At 33.0% G+C, this 12,409-nt stretch overlaps 1 protein-coding gene across 2 annotated transcripts in view; it reads right to left on the bottom strand.

Moving 5' to 3' along the window:
- LOC137277392 (ras GTPase-activating-like protein IQGAP1) overlaps positions 1 to 12,409 on the bottom strand; it is a 111,577-nt gene that overhangs the window by 28,838 nt on the left and 70,330 nt on the right. For both annotated transcript variants that reach the window (XM_067809099.1, XM_067809098.1), the window contains exon 25: positions 1,181 to 1,267. In XM_067809099.1, the coding sequence (XP_067665200.1) occupies positions 1,181 to 1,267 (87 nt within the window). The remainder of the gene's footprint in view (positions 1 to 1,180; positions 1,268 to 12,409) is intronic.

The following is a 12,409-nucleotide window of genomic DNA, read 5'->3' on the forward strand; positions in this document are numbered from 1 at the left end:
ACCTATTGCTTGTTTCTTTAATAAAGGTTTGGGAAAACAACACACCCCACACCCCACACCCACAATTAAAAAGATCCAGATCTGTAAAAAACCTGAGTGGGGGACAATGGACAAACCTTCCATGTACGCTTAAACACTTGGTGAACACTATTGACAAACTTCAGAAAAACAAAGACAAAAATAACCTCAAATAGTTATCTGAGATAAAAAGTAGGAATTTTAGAACTGTCAAAACTCTGTCCTATTAAGAAAAGTATGTAAAATTACATAAATTAAAAAACCCAGCCAGCAATGTAAAACAAAACCTACAGCAACTCCATATGCTTTACAAATATTGAACAAAAAAAATATCAAGACAAAGCTACTTCACAGCCTTGATCTACTACTAACCTTCATTTTCTGTCCAAAGCCGCACATTAAACAAGATAGACCATTAACTTCACTTACTTTCGGTGTCAGTAGACATCTTAAAGTCTGGTCATGCAACACTAGGCAGACACACACAAGAACAACGATACCAGAACATATTGGCATGAGCGAAAGGAACTGAAGGCAGAAACATGCCAACTCAGAATAGGCATTGGTAAATACTGCTTCTTGTGAAGATGGTTTCACAACAGACTCTGGACTACCATCTGCATGTTGGTAATCATTATAAACAGTGTGTACCTGGTATTCTGAACAGATGTATCGCATAGTATCCACTATTCCACCGAGACTTCGTTATCTACTATTGCAACAAGCCTTGGGCCTGGTTATCTACTCTTGCAACAAGTCTTGAGCTGGTTATCTACCCTTGCAACAAGCTTTGGGACTGGTTTTCTACTGTTGCAACAAGTCTTGAGCTGGTTATCTACTCTCGTAACAAGTCTTGGACCTGGTTATCTATTCTTGCAACCAGTCTTGAGCTGGTTATCTACTCTTGCAACAAGCCTTAGGCTTGGTTATCTACTGTTACAAAAAGCCTTGGAGCCCTGTTACTAATTCTAACAAACCTGTAGAATTGGAGAATTCTTGATGAAATATTATGTTCATGTTTTGTCCTCTTCACTAATGCCAAGAGGCATGTTGTCCGATCTGGACTCTATACCCAGACAGTAATACATGCACAGCTATTAAAGGTTTCATTGTATTACACATCTGCACATAAAGAAAGGAAGCAATGAACATGAACACCTACCCAGTTCCTCGGCATAGTCATTGTCACTGGCATCAAGGAGATGGACAAACTTCCTCACTACAGACAGTGATGGGTTGCTGTCTTGCACTGCAACATAAGGCATGGATGTTTACCTGACGGCTGGCATCAGAAGGGAGGCAGTGAACAACAGGCAGCCACAGTGCCGACTGTCATTCATACATGGTATCTTCCATATGCTGATCACTTCTATGTTCGTGTTAATACTGTCATTCATACATGGTATCTTCCATATACTGATCACTTCTATGTTAGTGTTAATACTGTCATTCATACATGGTATCTTCCATATGCTGATCACTTCTATGTTAGTGTTAATACTGTCATTCACACATGGTATCTTCCATATACTGATCACTTCTATGTTAGTGTTAATACTGTCATTTATACATGGTATCTTCCATATACTGATCACTTCTATGTTAGTGTTAATACTGTCATTCACACATGGTATCTTCCATATACTGATCACTTCTATGTTAGTGTTAATACTGTCATTCACACATGGTATCTTCCATATACTGATCACTTCTATGTTAGTGTCAATACTGTCATTTATACATGGTATCTTCCATATACTGATCACTTCTATGTTAGTGTTAATACTGTCATTCACACATGGTATCTTCCATATACTGATCACTTGTATGTTAGTGTTAATACTGTCATTTATACATGGTATCTTCCATATACTGATCACTTCTATGTTAGTGTTAATACTGTCATTCATACATGGTATCTTCCATATACTGATCACTTCTATGTTAGTGTTAATACTGTCATTCACACATGGTATCTTCCATATACTGATCACTTCTATGTTAGTGTTAATACTGTCATTCACACATGGTATCTTCCATATACTGATCACTTCTATGTTAGTGTTAATACTGTCATTCATACATGGTATCTTCCATATACTGATCACTTCTATGTTCGTGTTAATACTGTCATTTATACATGGTATCTTCCATATACTGATCACTTCTATGTTAGTGTTAATACTGTCATTCATACATGGTATCTTCCATATACTGATCACTTCTATGTTAGTGTTAATACTGTCATTCATACACGGTATCTTCCATATACTGATCACTTCTATGTTAGTGTTAATACTGTCATTTATACATGGTATCTTCCATATACTGATCACTTCTATATTAGTGTTAATACTGTCATTTATACATGGTATCTTCCATATACTGATCACTTCTATGTTAGTGTTAATACTGTCATTCATACACGGTATCTTCCATATACTGATCACTTCTATGTTAGTGTTAATACTGTCATTTATACATGGTATCTTCCATATACTGATCACTTCTATGTTCGTGTTAATACTGTCATTCATACACGGTATCTTCCATATACTGATCACTTCTATGTTAGTGTTAATACTGTCATTCATACACGGTATCTTCCATATACTGATCACTTCTATGTTAGTGTTAATACTGTCATTCATACATGGTATCTTCCATATACTGATCACTTCTATGTTAGTGTTAATACTGTCATTCATACACGGTATCTTCCATATGCTGATCACTTCTATGTTAGTGTTAATACTGTCATTCATACATGGTATCTTCCATATACTGATCACTTCTATGTTAGTGTTAATACTGTCATTTATACATGGTATCTTCCATATACTGATCACTTCTATGTTAGTGTTAATACTGTCATTTATACATGGTATCTTCCATATACTGATCACTTCTATGTTAGTGTTAATACTGTCATTCATACATGGTATCTTCCATATACTGATCACTTCTATGTTAGTGTTAATACTGTCATTTATACATGGTATCTTCCATATACTGATCACTTCTATGTTAGTGTTAATACTGTCATTTATACATGGTATCTTCCATATACTGATCACTTCTATGTTAGTGTTAATACTGTCATTCATACACGGTATCTTCCATATACTGATCACTTCTATGTTAGTGTTAATACTGTCATTTATACATGGTATCTTCCATATACTGATCACTTCTATGTTAGTGTTAATACTGTCATTCATACATGGTATCTTCCATATACTGATCACTTCTATGTTAGTGTTAATACTGTCATTTATACATGGTATCTTCCATATACTGATCACTTCTATGTTAGTGTTAATACTGTCATTCATACACGGTATCTTCCATATACTGATCACTTCTATGTTAGTGTTAATACTGTCATTCACACATGGTATCTTCCATATACTGATCACTTCTATGTTAGTGTTAATACTGTCATTCATACATGGTATCTTCCATATACTGATCACTTCTATGTTAGTGTTAATACTGTCATTTATACATGGTATCTTCCATATACTGATCACTTCTATGTTAGTGTTAATACTGTCATTCATACATGGTATCTTCCATATACTGATCACTTCTATGTTAGTGTTAATACTGTCATTTATACATGGTATCTTCCATATACTGATCACTTCTATGTTAGTGTTAATACTGTCATTCATACACGGTATCTTCCATATACTGATCACTTCTATGTTAGTGTTAATACTGTCATTCACACATGGTATCTTCCATATACTGATCACTTCTATGTTAGTGTTAATACTGTCATTCATACATGGTATCTTCCATATACTGATCACTTCTATGTTAGTGTTAATACTGTCATTCATACATGGTATCTTCCATATACTGATCACTTCTATGTTCGTGTTAATACTGTCATTCATACATGGTATCTTCCATATACTGATCACTTCTATGTTTGTGTTAATACTGTCATTCACACATGGTATCTTCCATATACTGATCACTTCTATGTTAGTGTTAATACTGTCATTTATACACGGTATCTTCCATATACTGATCACTTCTATGTTAGTGTTAATACTGTCATTCATACATGGTATCTTCCATATACTGATCACTTCTATGTTAGTGTTAATACTGTCATTTATACACGGTATCTTCCATATACTGATCACTTCTATGTTAGTGTTAATACTGTCATTCATACATGGTATCTTCCATATACTGATCACTTCTATGTTAGTGTTAATACTGTCATTTATACACGGTATCTTCCATATACTGATCACTTCTATGTTAGTGTTAATACTGTCATTCATACATGGTATCTTCCATATACTGATCACTTCTATGTTAGTGTTAATACTGTCATTTATACATGGTATCTTCCATATACTGATCACTTCTATGTTAGTGTTAATACTGTCATTCATACATGGTATCTTCCATATACTGATCACTTCTATGTTAGTGTTAATACTGTCATTTATACATGGTATCTTCCATATACTGATCACTTCTATGTTAGTGTTAATACTGTCATTCATACACGGTATCTTCCATATACTGATCACTTCTATGTTAGTGTTAATACTGTCATTCACACATGGTATCTTCCATATACTGATCACTTCTATGTTAGTGTTAATACTGTCATTCATACATGGTATCTTCCATATACTGATCACTTCTATGTTAGTGTTAATACTGTCATTCATACATGGTATCTTCCATATACTGATCACTTCTATGTTCGTGTTAATACTGTCATTCATACATGGTATCTTCCATATACTGATCACTTCTATGTTTGTGTTAATACTGTCATTCACACATGGTATCTTCCATATACTGATCACTTCTATGTTAGTGTTAATACTGTCATTTATACACGGTATCTTCCATATACTGATCACTTCTATGTTAGTGTTAATACTGTCATTCATACATGGTATCTTCCATATACTGATCACTTCTATGTTAGTGTTAATACTGTCATTCACACATGGTATCTTCCATATACTGATCACTTCTATGTTAGTGTTAATACTGTCATTTATACACGGTATCTTCCATATACTGATCACTTCTATGTTAGTGTTAATACTGTCATTTATACACGGTATCTTCCATATACTGATCACTTCTATGTTAGTGTTAATACTGTCATTCACACATGGTATCTTCCATATACTGATCACTTCTATGTTAGTGTTAATACTGTCATTTATACACGGTATCTTCCATATACTGATCACTTCTATGTTAGTGTTAATACTGTCATTCACACATGGTATCTTCCATATACTGATCACTTCTATGTTAGTGTTAATACTGTCATTTATACACGGTATCTTCCATATACTGATCACTTCTATGTTAGTGTTAATACTGTCATTCATACATGGTATCTTCCATATACTGATCACTTCTATGTTAGTGTTAATACTGTCATTCACACATGGTATCTTCCATATACTGATCACTTCTATGTTAGTGTTAATACTGTCATTCATACACGGTATCTTCCATATACTGATCACTTCTATGTTAGTGTTAATACTGTCATTTATACACGGTATCTTCCATATACTGATCACTTCTATGTTTGTGTTAATACTGTCATTCACACATGGTATCTTCCATATACTGATCACTTCTATGTTAGTGTTAATACTGTCATTTATACACGGTATCTTCCATATACTGATCACTTCTATGTTAGTGTTAATACTGTCATTCATACATGGTATCTTCCATATACTGATCACTTCTATGTTAGTGTTAATACTGTCATTCATACACGGTATCTTCCATATACTGATCACTTCTATATTAGTGTTAATACTGTCATTCACACATGGTATCTTCCATATACTGATCACTTCTATGTTAGTGTTAATACTGTCATTTATACACGGTATCTTCCATATACTGATCACTTCTATGTTAGTGTTAATACTGTCATTCATACATGGTATCTTCCATATACTGATCACTTCTATGTTAGTGTTAATACTGTCATTCATACATGGTATCTTCCATATACTGATCACTTCTATGTTAGTGTTAATACTGTCATTTATACATGGTATCTTCCATATACTGATCACTTCTATGTTAGTGTTAATACTGTCATTCATACATGGTATCTTCCATATACTGATCACTTCTATATTAGTGTTAATACTGTCATTCATACACGGTATCTTCCATATACTGATCACTTCTATGTTAGTGTTAATACTGTCATTCATACACGGTATCTTCCATATACTGATCACTTCTATGTTAGTGTTAATACTGTCATTCACACATGGTATCTTCCATATACTGATCACTTCTATATTAGTGTTAATACTGTCATTTATACACGGTATCTTCCATATACTGATCACTTCTATGTTAGTGTTAATACTGTCATTCACACATGGTATCTTCCATATACTGATCACTTCTATGTTAGTGTTAATACTGTCATTCATACATGGTATCTTCCATATACTGATCACTTGTATGTTAGTGTTAATACTGTCATTCATACATGGTATCTTCCATATACTGATCACTTCTATGTTAGTGTTAATACTGTCATTCATACATGGTATCTTCCATATACTGATCACTTCTATGTTAGTGTTAATACTGTCATTCATACATGGTATCTTCCATATACTGATCACTTCTATGTTAGTGTTAATACTGTCATTCATACATGGTATCTTCCATATACTGATCACTTCTATATTAGTGTTAATACTGTCATTCATACACGGTATCTTCCATATACTGATCACTTCTATGTTAGTGTTAATACTGTCATTCATACACGGTATCTTCCATATACTGATCACTTCTATGTTAGTGTTAATACTGTCATTCATACATGGTATCTTCCATATACTGATCACTTCTATGTTAGTGTTAATACTGTCATTTATACATGGTATCTTCCATATACTGATCACTTCTATATTAGTGTTAATACTGTCATTCATACACGGTATCTTCCATATACTGATCACTTCTATGTTAGTGTTAATACTGTCATTTATACACGGTATCTTCCATATACTGATCACTTCTATGTTAGTGTTAATACTGTCATTCACACATGGTATCTTCCATACACTGATCACTTCTATATTAGTGTTAATACTGTCATTCATACACGGTATCTTCCATATACTGATCACTTCTATGTTAGTGTTAATACTGTCATTTATACACGGTATCTTCCATATACTGATCACTTCTATGTTAGTGTTAATACTGTCATCCATACATGGTATCTTCCATATACTGATCACTTCTATGTTAGTGTTAATACTGTCATCCATACATGGTATCTTCCATATACTGATCACTTCTATGTTAGTGTTAATACTGTCATTCATACATGGTATCTTCCATATACTGATCACTTCTATGTTAGTGTTAATACTGTCATTTATACATGGTATCTTCCATATACTGATCACTTCTATGTTAGTGTTAATACTGTCATCCATACATGGTATCTTCCATATACTGATCACTTCTATGTTAGTGTTAATACTGTCATTCATACATGGTATCTTCCATATACTGATCACTTCTATGTTAGTGTTAATACTGTCATTCATACATGGTATCTTCCATATACTGATCACTTCTATGTTAGTGTTAATACTGTCATTCATACATGGTATCTTCCATATACTGATCACTTCTATGTTAGTGTTAATACTGTCATTCATACACGGTATCTTCCATATACTGATCACTTCTATGTTAGTGTTAATACTGTCATTCACACATGGTATCTTCCATATACTGATCACTTCTATGTTAGTGTTAATACTGTCATTCACACACGGTATCTTCCATATACTGATCACTTCTATGTTAGTGTTAATACTGTCATTCATACATGGTATCTTCCATATACTGATCACTTCTATGTTAGTGTTAATACTGTCATTCATACACGGTATCTTCCATATACTGATCACTTCTATGTTAGTGTTAATACTGTCATTTATACATGGTATCTTCCATATACTGATCACTTCTATGTTAGTGTTAATACTGTCATTTATACATGGTATCTTCCATATACTGATCACTTCTATGTTAGTGTTAATACTGTCATTCATACATGGTATCTTCCATATACTGATCACTTCTATGTTAGTGTTAATACTGTCATTCATACATGGTATCTTCCATATACTGATCACTTCTATGTTAGTGTTAATACTGTCATTCACACATGGTATCTTCCATATACTGATCACTTCTATGTTAGTGTTAATACTGTCATTCATACACGGTATCTTCCATATACTGATCACTTCTATGTTAGTGTTAATACTGTCATTCACACATGGTATCTTCCATATACTGATCACTTCTATGTTAGTGTTAATACTGTCATTCATACACGGTATCTTCCATATACTGATCACTTCTATGTTAGTGTTAATACTGTCATTCACACATGGTATCTTCCATATACTGATCACTTCTATGTTAGTGTTAATACTGTCATTCATACACGGTATCTTCCATATACTGATCACTTCTATGTTAGTGTTAATACTGTCATTCATACACGGTATCTTCCATATACTGATCACTTGTATGTTAGTGTTAATACTGTCATTCACACATGGTATCTTCCATATACTGATCACTTCTATGTTAGTGTTAATACTGTCATTCATACATGGTATCTTCCATATACTGATCACTTCTATGTTAGTGTTAATACTGTCATTCATACATGGTATCTTCCATATACTGATCACTTCTATGTTAGTGTTAATACTGTCATTTATACATGGTATCTTCCATATACTGATCACTTCTATGTTAGTGTTAATACTGTCATTCACACATGGTATCTTCCATATACTGATCACTTCTATGTTAGTGTTAATACTGTCATTCATACATGGTATCTTCCATATACTGATCACTTCTATGTTAGTGTTAATACTGTCATTCATACATGGTATCTTCCATATACTGATCACTTCTATGTTAGTGTTAATACTGTCATTTATACATGGTATCTTCCATATACTGATCACTTCTATGTTAGTGTTAATACTGTCATTTATACATGGTATCTTCCATATACTGATCACTTCTATGTTAGTGTTAATACTGTCATTTATACATGGTATCTTCCATATACTGATCACTTCTATGTTAGTGTTAATACTGTCATTCATACATGGTATCTTCCATATACTGATCACTTCTATGTTAGTGTTAATACTGTCATTTATACATGGTATCTTCCATATACTGATCACTTCTATGTTAGTGTTAATACTGTCATTCATACACGGTATCTTCCATATACTGATCACTTCTATGTTAGTGTTAATACTGTCATTCACACATGGTATCTTCCATATACTGATCACTTCTATGTTAGTGTTAATACTGTCATTCATACACGGTATCTTCCATATACTGATCACTTCTATGTTAGTGTTAATACTGTCATTCACACATGGTATCTTCCATATACTGATCACTTCTATGTTAGTGTTAATACTGTCATTCATACACGGTATCTTCCATATACTGATCACTTCTATGTTAGTGTTAATACTGTCATTCATACACGGTATCTTCCATATACTGATCACTTCTATGTTAGTGTTAATACTGTCATTCATACATGGTATCTTCCATATACTGATCACTTCTATGTTAGTGTTAATACTGTCATTCATACATGGTATCTTCCATATACTGATCACTTCTATGTTAGTGTTAATACTGTCATTCACACATGGTATCTTCCATATACTGATCACTTCTATGTTAGTGTTAATACTGTCATTTATACACGGTATCTTCCATATACTGATCACTTCTATGTTAGTGTTAATACTGTCATTTATACATGGTATCTTCCATATACTGATCACTTCTATGTTAGTGTTAATACTGTCATTCATACACGGTATCTTCCATATGCTGATCACTTCTATGTTAGTGTTAATACTGTCATTCACACATGGTATCTTCCATATACTGATCACTTCTATGTTAGTGTTAATACTGTCATTCATACATGGTATCTTCCATATACTGATCACTTCTATGTTCGTGTTAATACTGTCATTCATACACGGTATCTTCCATATACTGATCACTTCTATGTTAGTGTTAATACTGTCATTTATACACGGTATCTTCCATATACTGATCACTTCTATGTTAGTGTTAATACTGTCATTCATACATGGTATCTTCCATATACTGATCACTTCTATGTTAGTGTTAATACTGTCATTCACACATGGTATCTTCCATATACTGATCACTTCTATGTTAGTGTTAATACTGTCATTTATACACGGTATCTTCCATATACTGATCACTTCTATGTTAGTGTTAATACTGTCATTCATACACGGTATCTTCCATATACTGATCACTTCTATGTTAGTGTTAATACTGTCATTTATACATGGTATCTTCCATATACTGATCACTTCTATGTTAGTGTTAATACTGTCATTCATACATGGTATCTTCCATATACTGATCACTTCTATGTTAGTGTTAATACTGTCATTTATACATGGTATCTCCCATATACTGATCACTTCTATGTTAGTGTTAATACTGTCATTCATACATGGTATCTTCCATATACTGATCACTTCTATGTTAGTGTTAATACTGTCATTTATACACGGTATCTTCCATATACTGATCACTTCTATGTTAGTGTTAATACTGTCATTCATACACGGTATCTTCCATATACTGATCACTTCTATGTTAGTGTTAATACTGTCATTCACACATGGTATCTTCCATATACTGATCACTTCTATATTAGTGTTAATACTGTCATTTATACATGGTATCTTCCATATACTGATCACTTCTATGTTAGTGTTAATACTGTCATTTATACATGGTATCTTCCATATGCTGATCACTTCTATGTTAGTGTTAATACTGTCATTCATACACGGTATCTTCCATATGCTGATCACTTCTATGTTAGTGTTAATACTGTCATTCATACACGGTATCTTCCATATACTGATCACTTCTATGTTAGTGTTAATACTGTCATTCATACATGGTATCTTCCATATACTGATCACTTCTATGTTTGTGTTAATACTGTCATTCACACATGGTATCTTCCATATACTGATCCCTTCTATGTTAGTGTTAATACTGTCATTCACACATGGTATCTTCCATATACTGATCACTTCTATGTTAGTGTTAATACTGTCATTCACACATGGTATCTTCCATATACTGATCACTTCTATGTTAGTGTTAATACTGTCATTCACACATGGTATCTTCCATATACTGATCACTTCTATGTTAGTGTTAATACTGTCATTCACACATGGTATCTTCCATATACTGATCACTTCTATGTTCGTGTTAATACTGTCATTTATACATGGTATCTTCCATATACTGATCACTTCTATGTTAGTGTTAATACTGTCATTCACACATGGTATCTTCCATATACTGATCACTTCTATGTTAGTGTTAATACTGTCATTCACACATGGTATCTTCCATATACTGATCACTTCTATGTTAGTGTTAATACTGTCATTCACACATGGTATCTTCCATATACTGATCACTTCTATGTTCGTGTTAATACTGTCATTCACACATGGTATCTTCCATATACTGATCACTTCTATGTTAGTGTTAATACTGTCATTCACACATGGTATCTTCCATATACTGATCACTTCTATGTTCGTGTTAATACTGTCATTTATACATGGTATCTTCCATATACTGATCACTTCTATGTTAGTGTTAATACTGTCATTCACACACGGTATCCTCCATATACTGATCACTTCTATGTTAGTGTTAATACTGTCATTCATACATGGTATCTTCCATATACTGATCACTTCTATGTTAGTGTTAATACTGTCATTCATACATGGTATCTTCCATATACTGATCACTTCTATGTTAGTGTTAATACTGTCATTCATACATGGTATCTTCCATATACTGATCACTTCTATGTTAGTGTTAATACTGTCATTCATACATGGTATCTTCCATATACTGATCACTTCTATGTTAGTGTTAATACTGTCATTCATACATGGTATCTTCCATATACTGATCACTTCTATGTTAGTGTTAATACTGTCATTCATACATGGTATCTTCCATATACTGATCACTTCTATGTTAGTGTTAATACTGTCATTTATACATGGTATCTTCCATATACTGATCACTTCTATGTTAGTGTTAATACTGTCATTCATACATGGTATCTTCCATATACTGATCACTTCTATGTTAGTGTTAATACTGTCATTCATACATGGTATCTTCCATATACTGATCACTTCTATGTTAGTGTTAATACTGT

This window comes from Haliotis asinina, chromosome 3 (genome assembly GCF_037392515.1).
Source record: "Haliotis asinina isolate JCU_RB_2024 chromosome 3, JCU_Hal_asi_v2, whole genome shotgun sequence".
In the NCBI taxonomy this organism is placed as follows: domain Eukaryota; kingdom Metazoa; phylum Mollusca; class Gastropoda; order Lepetellida; family Haliotidae; genus Haliotis; species Haliotis asinina.